This window comes from Coturnix japonica, chromosome 24, assembly GCF_054131305.1.
Source record: "Coturnix japonica strain WE chromosome 24, WE-NBRP24, whole genome shotgun sequence".
Classification (NCBI taxonomy): Eukaryota; Metazoa; Chordata; class Aves; order Galliformes; family Phasianidae; genus Coturnix; species Coturnix japonica.
Genome location: NC_140686.1, coordinates 1,505,817 through 1,516,697, shown reverse-complemented (window position 1 = coordinate 1,516,697; position 10,881 = coordinate 1,505,817). Strand labels below are relative to the sequence as shown.

At 48.7% G+C, this 10,881-nt stretch overlaps 1 protein-coding gene across 1 annotated transcript; it reads left to right on the top strand.

Moving 5' to 3' along the window:
- The first annotated feature begins 3,934 nt into the window (after positions 1-3,934).
- Positions 3,935-4,525, top strand: LOC146756951 (olfactory receptor 14J1-like). Its single transcript, XM_085523281.1, has one exon. The coding sequence runs from the start codon at positions 3,935-3,937 to the stop codon at positions 4,523-4,525; it is 591 nt and encodes a 196-aa protein (XP_085379407.1).
- The last annotated feature ends 6,356 nt before the right edge of the window (positions 4,526-10,881 follow it).

The following is a 10,881-nucleotide window of genomic DNA, read 5'->3' as shown; positions in this document are numbered from 1 at the left end:
ACAGTTCTGGAAAACATCGTAGTTTCAGAAAAAGAAAAAGAAAAAAAAAAAGAAAAAAAAAAGGACATCAAATCACCTCAAAGATTCATATTTACAACTTAAAATGGAAGAAGACTCATGAGAATTTCTCATGTTGAGAAGGGTTAACACGTTCTCATTGATTTTGATCTTTGTCTTCAATCCTTTGTCTCAATTTTATTGACATTTATGAACATCTTCTAAGCTTACACCCTCAAAATAAATAAATAAATAAATAAAAAGAGATACATTAGCATCTTGCACTTGGCCTGATGCCCCTTTGACCTTTAAAATTCCCACCAGACCTTCCATGCTGGAGAGCATGAGATCCAGCAGAGAATCTCTCCACTTTGGTTCCTCCACAGCTTGGTCAAGAATCTCCCATCTGTGCTCTCTGGGGATCTTCTGGATGGCACATGCCCTGCTGTGCTGTCCCTGCAGCAGATACTGGAGTGAAAAAGGCTCCCAAAGAGGACAATGGCCTGACAACATGTTAAACCCATCTTTCTGCAGAGGGCACCTTCCAATTGCTCTCTATGATCAAGAAGCCAGGAACAGACACTGATGGTCTCCTCTGTTTGCCATTTCCATTAGCTCTGACTTGGCTGCTCTTCCATCCCCAGGCAGAGCTCAGTGCACTCTCACAGAGGGCAGTCGCCCTTCCTTGACTCCTCTCCCATCCATCCTAAAGACTCTGTATCCCCCTTGCGCTACAGTGAAGTTGTTGTTGGAAATATCCTCAATAATTTTTGGTCAGGACGGTATCTCTGATAAAAGCAGTTTTTATTCGTGATTGCAATGGCGGGCGCCCTGATGGCAGAAGCGCACCTATGGACATGATGTTACAGTTTTTATACCTTTTCTCCCATATGTTTTCCCCTCCCCTCTCCCCTTTGGTTGGGTATTTCAGGTTACAATTTTACCCGAGGTTTGCATTACATTCTGAAATTTGTTAGTTCACTTGCTATCTTTTCAGTCGCCATCCTGCTATTTCTGTTTCCAAGATGTCTCGGTACTCTTATCGTATTGATATGTTGATTCCCTTCAAAGCTTCTTCCATTCTGTCCTAGAGGCCTTTGTTAAACAAAGAGCCTGGGGGGGGGGGGGGGGGGGGGGGTGATTCCAGTCCTTCCCGATATCTCTTCAGGCACATCCTTAGGTATTTTTATAACGCGTACAACAAAACACTAAAACATACATTGTTGCTAGTTTATACAGGCATATTGTTAATTATTGTTAATTATTTTAACTTCTCCTCTTTGGATTCTTTATTACTCAGGTCTTATTTGTCCATCATCAAAAACCAGTAGTTCTATTTCAGACAGCTGGGCAGACAGGAGCTGCAGTCTTTGTAACTGTGACTTCTACCTAATAACTACAAATTGCTTCAAATATATAATGAGACATTGAAATAAAATATTTTTATCTTATTCTAAATGCAGAAACAACATTTAATTCCCACATTGTAGAAGCCATTAAACTGTGTTCCCATGGTCCTTACAGGAGCTGAGGCCTGCAGCTCTACCAAGATTTCTAGCTTATTGTGCGTTGGAGTTTGCATTAGTGCAAAACCGCAGAAGTAAATATCCTAATTGAAAATCATCACTGGACATAGCTGGACTGGATAGCTCATCTATGGTATCAGTGTGCAGAAGGTGGCACACAGACATTAGACCAATCGTGGGTCTTGGAGGTGACGTAGCAGCACGGACACACCATAGGCATGGCTTTCCTGAAGGCCCTGTGCTGCTTTTGCAGCTGCATGTGAATTCACCAGACAGCCGGTGCTATCCCCTCTCTGGCCCTCAGCTGATGCCCAGGTAAGAGGTGTCTATCTCAGGGACTTCCCACACGGATTACAAGCAATGGCACACATCAGGAGCAGCCTAGACACTTGGGCATCACCCAGTGTCTGTGTGTAAGTAGCTGCGTCCCTGCTGAAGGACCGAGGACTCAGAGCAGGAGCTCACATGCAGGCAACTCCTTGTGCACTTCTGAACTCAACCAGAGGAATCCCAGGTACAGAGGTTCTGTGGGGAGCTGAATCCCATTTCAGCTCCAGGATTTCTGTCAAGGGATGAGACTCCTGCACTGCCTCAGCTGGATCACTGTCCTGCACAGGGAAAGTCCAAACCTCACCTCCCTTGTCTGGGTGCCCTTTGTGCTTCATCAAAAGAACTCTGGTAGCATTTCCCATATGTCTCCAATCAGTTACTGACCACTGGACATGTGGTGGTTAATTGAGAGAATTTCATCGCACAGTCATTATGCAGTTGTCTTTCAGGAGCTGTTGGCCATGAGGACCCAGGGACGTGTCAGGGGAGATGAGTGGGAAGGATAAAAATGACATAATCTGTGGCTGATCTGGGCTGGGCTCCTGGGACACAGGGAGCTCATAAAAGTGGGCAGAGATGCAGAGAGACAGCTGTGCCCAGGAGCAGCTCTTGTGCACAGCACAGCCTGCAGCTGACAGAAGCAGAGGAGAGAAACTGGAGAGAACTTCCAGGATGTGTGTGATGTGAGAGGGCTGCGTGCTATCTGCAGGAGAGACCATGACAAGGTAAGTCTCACTGCAGACCATGAGCTGCTTTTCATAGAGGGTTAACTTAATTTGGGATATCCCATAGCAGATCTGGAGGTAGGCACTGCATGTTTCTTTACTGTAGAAAAAGTCTTCTGCTCCAGCTGAGGGCATCTGTACTGCAGTGTCAGAGCACAGCCCTGAGGGCTGCATGTCCCAGCACGGCTGCAGGCTGTGCAGCCGGGGCTGCAGGCGGGTGCCCAGGGCTGTCCTGCAGAGCAGGGTCCCTGCTGTGCCCCAGGGGCTGTGTGCCGGGTATGGGACTCTGCCGCCTGCCAGGCTCAGCACTCAGCCTGCCCGGGGAGCTGCCCAGGGCACTGCGGGGAGACGGGTGGGGGGAAGGAGCCCCCCGGCAGGGCTTGTGCTGCCACAGCTGCTGCCTGGGGCAGGGGAACACAGCTCCACTGCACAACAGTATGTTAGTGAGGGTGCTTTGCTTGAGGATAGCCAAGGCAGGGGGTTTCCATTTCCTGTTCTGAGGCAAAGAGTTTTGGAGTCAGAAATCTAAAAGGGGCAATAAGAGTTCTGAGAATTTTTTGTCGATCAATTGCTTGTTTTGTGAACAGTCACACATGATGCGCTTTCAGTCTCCCCTTTCTCGAAGGATGGAATTATCATCATTTTCTGTAGGCATGAATAATTCACTTATCCTACAAACAGGCAGCATTTTCTAACTGAAACTGAATGCCACAGAAGCTGGGGTAGGGGGCTCTAAGAGCACTTGGTGTAAATATATGAGACATGAAACAGATGAAAATATCCAGGGAGAAGGGATAAGAAAAGAAGAGGAAGGTTAGAGCTCCATATGCTGCTTCTGCTTAAGAAATGCTGAAATACATGAAATTAAATGCATGTAATGGTGCCAAATGTACACTGTTGTAGGAGAATAAAAACATTTCATAGTATAACAAGAGGAATGCCTCAGAGAGTGGTCTGGACTTGTCATTACCTTCTGCACTCTGAACAGGACTCCAAGCCCAACAACAGCAGATGTCCAACAGCAGCTCCATCAGCGAGTTCCTCCTGCTGCCGTTGGCAGACACGCGGCAGCTGCAGCTCCTGCACTTCTGGCTCTTGCTGGGCATCTACCTGGCTGCCATCCTGGGCAACGGCCTCATCAGCACAGCCGTAGCCTGCGACCGCCGCCTGCACACCCCCATGTACTTCTTCCTCCTCAACCTGGCCCTCCTCGACCTGGGCTGCATCTCCACCACTCTCCCCAAAGCCATGGCCAACACCCTCTGGGACACCAGGGCCATCTCCTACGCAGGATGTGCTGCGCAGGTGTTGTTCATTCTATTCTTCCTCTCAGCAGAGTATTCCCTTCTCACCATCATGTCCTATGACCGCTACGTTGCCATCTGCAAGCCCCTGCACTACGGGACCTTGATGGACAGCAGAGCTTGTGCCACCATGGCAGCAGCTGCCTGGGGCGCTGGGGTTCTCTATTCCCTGCTGCACACTGCCAGTACGTTTTCACTGCCTCTCTGCCAAGGCAATGTTGTCAACCAGTTTTTCTGTGAAATCCCCCAGATCCTCAAGCTCTCCTGCTCAGCTTCCTATCTCAGGGAAATTGTGTTTCTCTTTTTTGGTTCCATTTTAGCCTTTGGCTGCTTTATTTTCATAGTGGTGTCTTATGTGCAGATCTTCCTGTCTGTGCTGAGGATGCCCTGTGAGCAGGGACGGCACAAAGCCTTCTCCACGTGCCTCCCTCACCTGGCCGTGGTCTCCCTATTTGTCAGCACTGGCTTTTTTGCCTACCTGAAGCCCCCGACCATTTCCTCCCCACTCCTGGATCTGGCGGTGGCACTTCTGTACTCAGTGGTTCCTCCAACACTGAACCCTGTTATCTACAGCATGAGGAACAGGGAGATCAAGCACGCTCTCAGGAAGGTGTTGCAGTACAAACTATTCCAGCTTCCATAAAATGCACAACTTCCTCATAGGATTCCCAGTGATGGTTCTTTATGTTCTATGTATCTTTGGTTGTTTGATTACATGAGATACAGCAACGTAAAAAAAAAAATAAAAAAAATTGAACTCATAAATAAAAATGTATTACACTTCTTTCCTACCTAATTTCCATTTTTTCACTCCAAGAGCTCATGTAAACATGTATCCAGATTCCCTGAATATGTAAGAAGATACCTAAAATTTTTTCATAAAAGACATTTTCTTAGGTTTTCTTTCGTTATACTTTGTCTGGATTTGGGGAGGTACAGCCACAGACAGCAGCTCAACGTGCTCTTTTCATTTCTGATCTCTTTACACCACCACAGTGCTCTCGAGTCCTCTCATTTGTGCAGTCCTGAAGGTCTTGTGGGTCTCACGACTGTCCTGTTGCCTCTATAGCAGAAATCGAGGGCTGCAGTCAGTAGCCGGCAATATGAACGGCTGTGTCAGAGCTGATCTCCTTGCTGGCACTGCCATAACAAGAGGGCCCCTTTAGAGCAGGTCCAGAGAACTGGAGGCCTCTTCCAAAGCTGGTGTAAGGAATATACCTCAGGAGCTGCTCCATGAGAATACCTCGAGATCTTCTGGTGCTCTTCAGTGCGTGACCGGATAAACTGAATAGTCCCAAGGAGATCAGTAAGAGACTTGGGGCAGTGCTGTGGTTTAAATTTTATGGGTTGAGATAAAGAGAAAAAGAAAAGGATAATAATTATGACAAATGTATTTATACATATATAATATATTTAGTGTATTTTCACACATATACAACATATGCAGTTGCAATCATATATGAACTAATCCCTATGTTTATCTGTTTGCAAGTCCAGGACTAGTTGAAGGGGTTTTAACAACCATAGGGTTCACTGTAGGAGCTGTACTGACTTTCAGGCTGTTGCTGGAGTTGAAGCGACCCCAGAGTTCATTGCCAGAGCTGGAACCACCACAGGACATGTGACGAAGTTGGAGCAGCCACTGGGCTCATTGGAGGGGTTGGAGTGACCACAGGGCTGAACCTCCTGGCACAGTGCACCTCCCTTGGGAGGCATTTGTTTCATTTTCTTATAGCAATACATGGAACAGATACAGGACCTGTAGCAGGAGTGACTGCAGAGCTCATTATGAGGGGTGGAGTGACAGCGGGATCTGTCCAGAGTGTGGAGTAAGTGCAGAACGTGTAGCAAAACCTTGGAGCTGCTGCAGGGTCTGTGCCAAGAGTTGCAGAGGCTGCAGCACTGTCAGCAGATCCAGCTCTCTTCCCCTTGAGGATGCTGAAGAAACACTTATGGGGCTGGGGATGCAGTTATGGGGCTGGGGACTCAGATATGGGTCTGTGTTCCCACTTATGGGGCTGGGGATGCAGTTATGGGATTGGGGATGCAGGTATGGGGCTGGGAGTGCACTTATGGGCCTGGAGATGAACCTATGGGGCTGGGGAACCACTTATGGGTCACACTTACGGTGATGGGTACAGGTATGTCAACCAGGGACCCCCATAGTGTTCCCATTGGAGTCACACTTATGGGGCTGGAGATGCAGTTATGAAGTTTGGGGACTCACTTGTGGGGCTGGGGATGCGCTTATGGGGCTGGGGAGGCACTTATGGGTCACACTTTTGGGGCTGGGGTCACACTTATGGGGCTGGGGAGGCACTTATGGGGCTGTGTTCCCACTTATGGGGCTGGGGACTCAGTTATGGGTAACACTTATGGGGCTGGGGACCCACTTATGGGCTTGGGGATGCACTTATGGGTCACACTTATGGGGCTGGGAACATCTCTAAGTCTGTAGTTATGGGGCTGGGGACACAGTTATCAGGCTGAAGATTCAGTTATGGGGTTTTGGGTCACACTTATGCGGCTAGGGATGGACTTATGGAGTTGGAGTCCCCATTGGCTTCTATGAGGTCACACTGATGGGGTTGGGGACGCACTTATGGGGCTGGGGAGGCACTTATGGGTCACACTTCTGGGTCTGTGTTCCCAGTTATGGGGCTGGGGTCCCCATTGGCCCCTATGGGGTCACACTTATGAGGCTGGGGACATCTCCAAGTCTTTAGGATCTCAGTTATGGGGTTGGGGTTACAGTTATGGGGCTGGGGATGCAGTTATGGGGCTGGGGTCCCCATTGGCCTCTGTGGGGTCACACTAATGGGTCTGGAGCCTCACTTATGGGTCTGGAGCCTGACTTATGGGGCTGGAGTCCCACTTATGGAGCTGGATTCACACTTAGGAACTCAGTTATGGGGTTTTGGGTCCCACTTATGGGTCTGGACACCCACTTATGGGGCTGGGGCCATCTCCAAGTCTATAGTTATGGTTTTTCGGGTCATACTTATGGGTCTGTGTTCCCACTTCTGGTGTTGGGTTCCCCTTGGCCCCTATGGGGTCACACTTACGGGTCTGTATTCCCACTTATGGGCCTGGGGTCCCCACTGGCCTTTATGGGGTCACACTTATGGGGCTGGGGATGAAGTTATGGGGCTGGAGCCACACATATGGGTCACATTTATGAGGCTGGGGACATCTCAAAGTTTCATAGGGTCTCGGTTAGGGGGCTTTGGGTGACACTTATGGGGCTAGGGTCCCAACTGGCCCCTATGGGGTCACACTTATGGGTTTCGAGCCCCTCTTATGGGCCACACTTATGGGGCTGTGGAGGCACTTATGGGGTTTGCTGTGTCACTTATGGGGCTAGAATCATACTTATGGGGTTTGGGGTCATACTTATGGGTCTGTGTTCCCTCTTATGGGGCTGGGGTCCCCGTTGACCCCTATGGGGTCCCACTTATGGGTCACACTCACCTTGTTGCTTGCCGGCCTTCCAGTTTTCATTGGGGTGAATGAGGCCCCATATAAATGGGGTTTGTGGTCACACTTACGGGTCTGTGTTCACACTTATGGGTCTAGGGACCCACTTATGGGTCTGGAGCTTCACTTATGGGTATGGAGACCTCTCCAAATCTATAGTTATGGGGTTGGGGCCACACTTATGGGGCTGTGTTCACAGTTATGGGGCTGGAGACCCACTTATGGGGCTGGGGACATCTCCAAGTCTATAGTTATAAGGCTGTGGCCACACTTATGGGTCTGAGAACCCACTTATGGGGCTGGAGCCTCACTTACGGGTAACATTATGGATCTGTGGCCAACATTGGCCCCTATGGGGTCACACTTACGGGGCTAGAATCATAGTTATGTCGTTTTGGGTCACACTTATGATTCCGGGGACCCACTTATGGGTCTGGATCCTCACTTATGGGTCTGTGTTCCCACTTATGGGGCTGGGGTCCCCATTGGCCCCTATGGGGTCACACTTATGGGTCGCACTTACCTTGTTGCTTGCCGGCCTTCCCGTTGTCATTGGGATGAATGAGGTCCCATATAAAGGCCTTGATGGACTCATCACCCCGATAATGGAGCAGGCAATAGAGCAGGATGGCCCTAGAGATGGTGACTTGCGGAATCAAACCCCATAACCACCAAGTAGTTCTAAAGCAGGTATGTTTAATGAGTGATGCACACACACCCTGTTGCAAGGGGGGTAGCTCCACCTCACTTGCACACCGTCAGGAGAAAGCGTGCAACAGATACAGGCTGAACTAATACATCATCAATAGTTTGCAGGAATTGGGATACATATTCATTACATTCCTGAGACCCCATTAGCATGCAGTCCCTCCCCCCTTGTGCATGTGTAGTGAGTTGTGGGGGTGCTCGTGGGATGAAGGCTCATCATCTTCCTCACCGTAAACTTTCAACCCTTCAGGAGGGGCACCATCCAACCTGGTTCCAGTTGCTCTGTGGACATCTAATCACCACGCTGTTCTCGGGCTGTTCCACCCTGTTCTTCATGGCCTTCATCCCCTTGTTTTCTCAAGCTTAGCGTCTGCTATTCCCCCTCTCTCTGACCCCCATAACATAAACTATCTATCTGTAACTACCCTTTGCCTTAGTGAGGCCCCCTTTCCCTTTCTGTAGCAAAGTGTTCTCTCTTCATCTACTATGGGGTCCCTTTTCACTATTCACTGACACTTCATGATGGATGGGCAAGGAAGATGAGGAAAGGCTGCTGCCCTTTGTGAGAGTGCACTGAGCTCTGCCTGGGGATGGCAGAGGAGCCAGCTGAGAACTGATGGAAAAGGCATAAAGAGGAGAGCGGCAGATTCTGTTCCTTGCTTCCTGATCAGGAAGAACAAGAGGAGGAGGACAGGCAGGAATCTGAGTTACAGCTCAGATGGAATTGTCTTCAGACTGCCTGCTATGGTGCAGTGTTTTGGTTCTAGGAGAAAACCACTGATAACACTCTGATGTTTACAGCTGCTGCTAAGCAGTGTTGTATGGAGCCAAGGCCATGGTCAGTGGAGGGCACATGGAGCTGGGAGGGAACAGAGTGAGGACAGCTGACTGAAAGTGGCCAAAGGGACGTTCTCTATCAGCTGACAGCAAGCAGAAATTGTATTGAAAGGGGTGGGAGTTCATCTCAGTCTCTTCACTTCCCAGAGCCCAGCTGAGCATCAGTCTGGTGGTGCTGAGCAAGAGCTTGTGCATCACTTGTTACATACGATTCCATATCAACGGATATATAGTGATAACTATTACTCCTCTCATTTTATCTCTCTTAGTAAATTGCTTTGTTACAACCCACACGATGTACTTTTTTTTCCCAGTTCTGTTCCCCATCCCACTGGGAATGGGGCAGTGCACAAAGCACTGTGTGCTGCTGAGCCACATGTTGGGTTCAACAACCACCGTCATTTTGGTGCCTGATGTGAGGCTCCAAGGGTTGAGATAACAGCACATCTGTCCAGATCGAGATAACACAGGGCTTTGTGGGAGCTGGAGAACTGCTGGCCATGATGCTGATTGTTTCCCTATGTGTGGAGCTTGTTGAGTCTTCTCATGAAGCTGCATTGCACAGCTCCTTGCTTGCTGCTTGTTTTCCCTGCTACATTATTTGTCAACTCGGGATGCTGGATTAGGGTATTTATTTTGCTATGCTTTTTGACACTGGTTTGTATCATGATAAAATTGGCAGCTGATAAAGTGAAGTTTTGTGCACATTCAGCTCTGTGGTCATCTCTGTGTTTTGGAAGTAATACTGTTGGTATGATAAGGAATTACACATTTTACATTGTCTTCTCTGGGAGCCCAGGGCTATTCAAGGAATGACTGGATGTTGTGTTGAGGGACATGGTTTAGTGGGTGCTATTGGTAATAGGTGAACAGTTGGACTGGATGATCTTTTAGGCCTTTTCCAACCTTTGTGGTTCTAGAATTCTAGGATTGAAGTTAAAAAATTCTTCAGGAATATCAGTGAGAGATCTGCCCCAAGGTGAGAAGGCTCTGCATGGCAGGGGGTGTGGGACGGTCTGGGCAGCTGCCTGGAGAGGTGGGCACCCCCAGGGCTTTGGAACTTCATCTCCGAGCAACTGCAGGATCCTGAGAAATTGGTAGAATATTGGGGGCAGGTCTGCTGTGGTTCTGGTAATTCCCCAAAAAACACACATGACTGCAGTGTGCCAGATCCAGAGAGCTGGAAATGCTGAAAGTGCTGCGACCTCTGCAACTCCTGGCACAGACCCTGCAGCAGTTCGAAGTTTTTGCCAAGTGTCTTGCAGTTGTTCCAAGCTGTAGGACAGATCCCGCTGTCACTCCACCCCTCATAATGAGCTCTGCAGTCACTCCTGCTACGGGTCCTGTAGCTGTTCCAGGTATGGTATAAGAAAATGCTACAAATTCCTACCAAGGGAGGTGCACTGTGCCAGGAGGTTCAGCCCTGTGGTCACTCCAACCCCTCCAATGAGCCCAGTGGCTGCTCCAACTTCGTCACATGTCCTCTGGTGATTCCAGCTCTGGCAATGAACTCTGAGGTCACTTCGACTCCTGCAACAGCCAGACAGCCACTTCAGCTCCTACAGTGAACCTTCTGGCTGTTAAAACCCCTGCAACTAGTCCTGGACTTGCAAACAGATATGCATGCGTATTAGTATCTGTGCATATATGTTTGCAACTGCGTATGTTGTATATGTGTGAAAATATAATAAATATATTATATATCTATTAATACATTTGTCATAATTATTATCCTTTTCTTTTTCTCTTTGTCTCAACCCATAAACTTTAAACCACAGCACTGCCCCGAGTCACTTAGTGATCTCCTTGGGTCTATTCAGTCTGATCCGGTCACACACTGAAGAGCAAAATAAGATCTTGAAGTTTTCTCAGGGAGCAGCTCCTGAGGTATATTCCTTACACCAGCTTTGGAAGAGGCCTCCAGTTCTCTGGACCTGCTCTAAAGGGGCCCTCTTGTTATGGCAGTGCCAGCAAGGA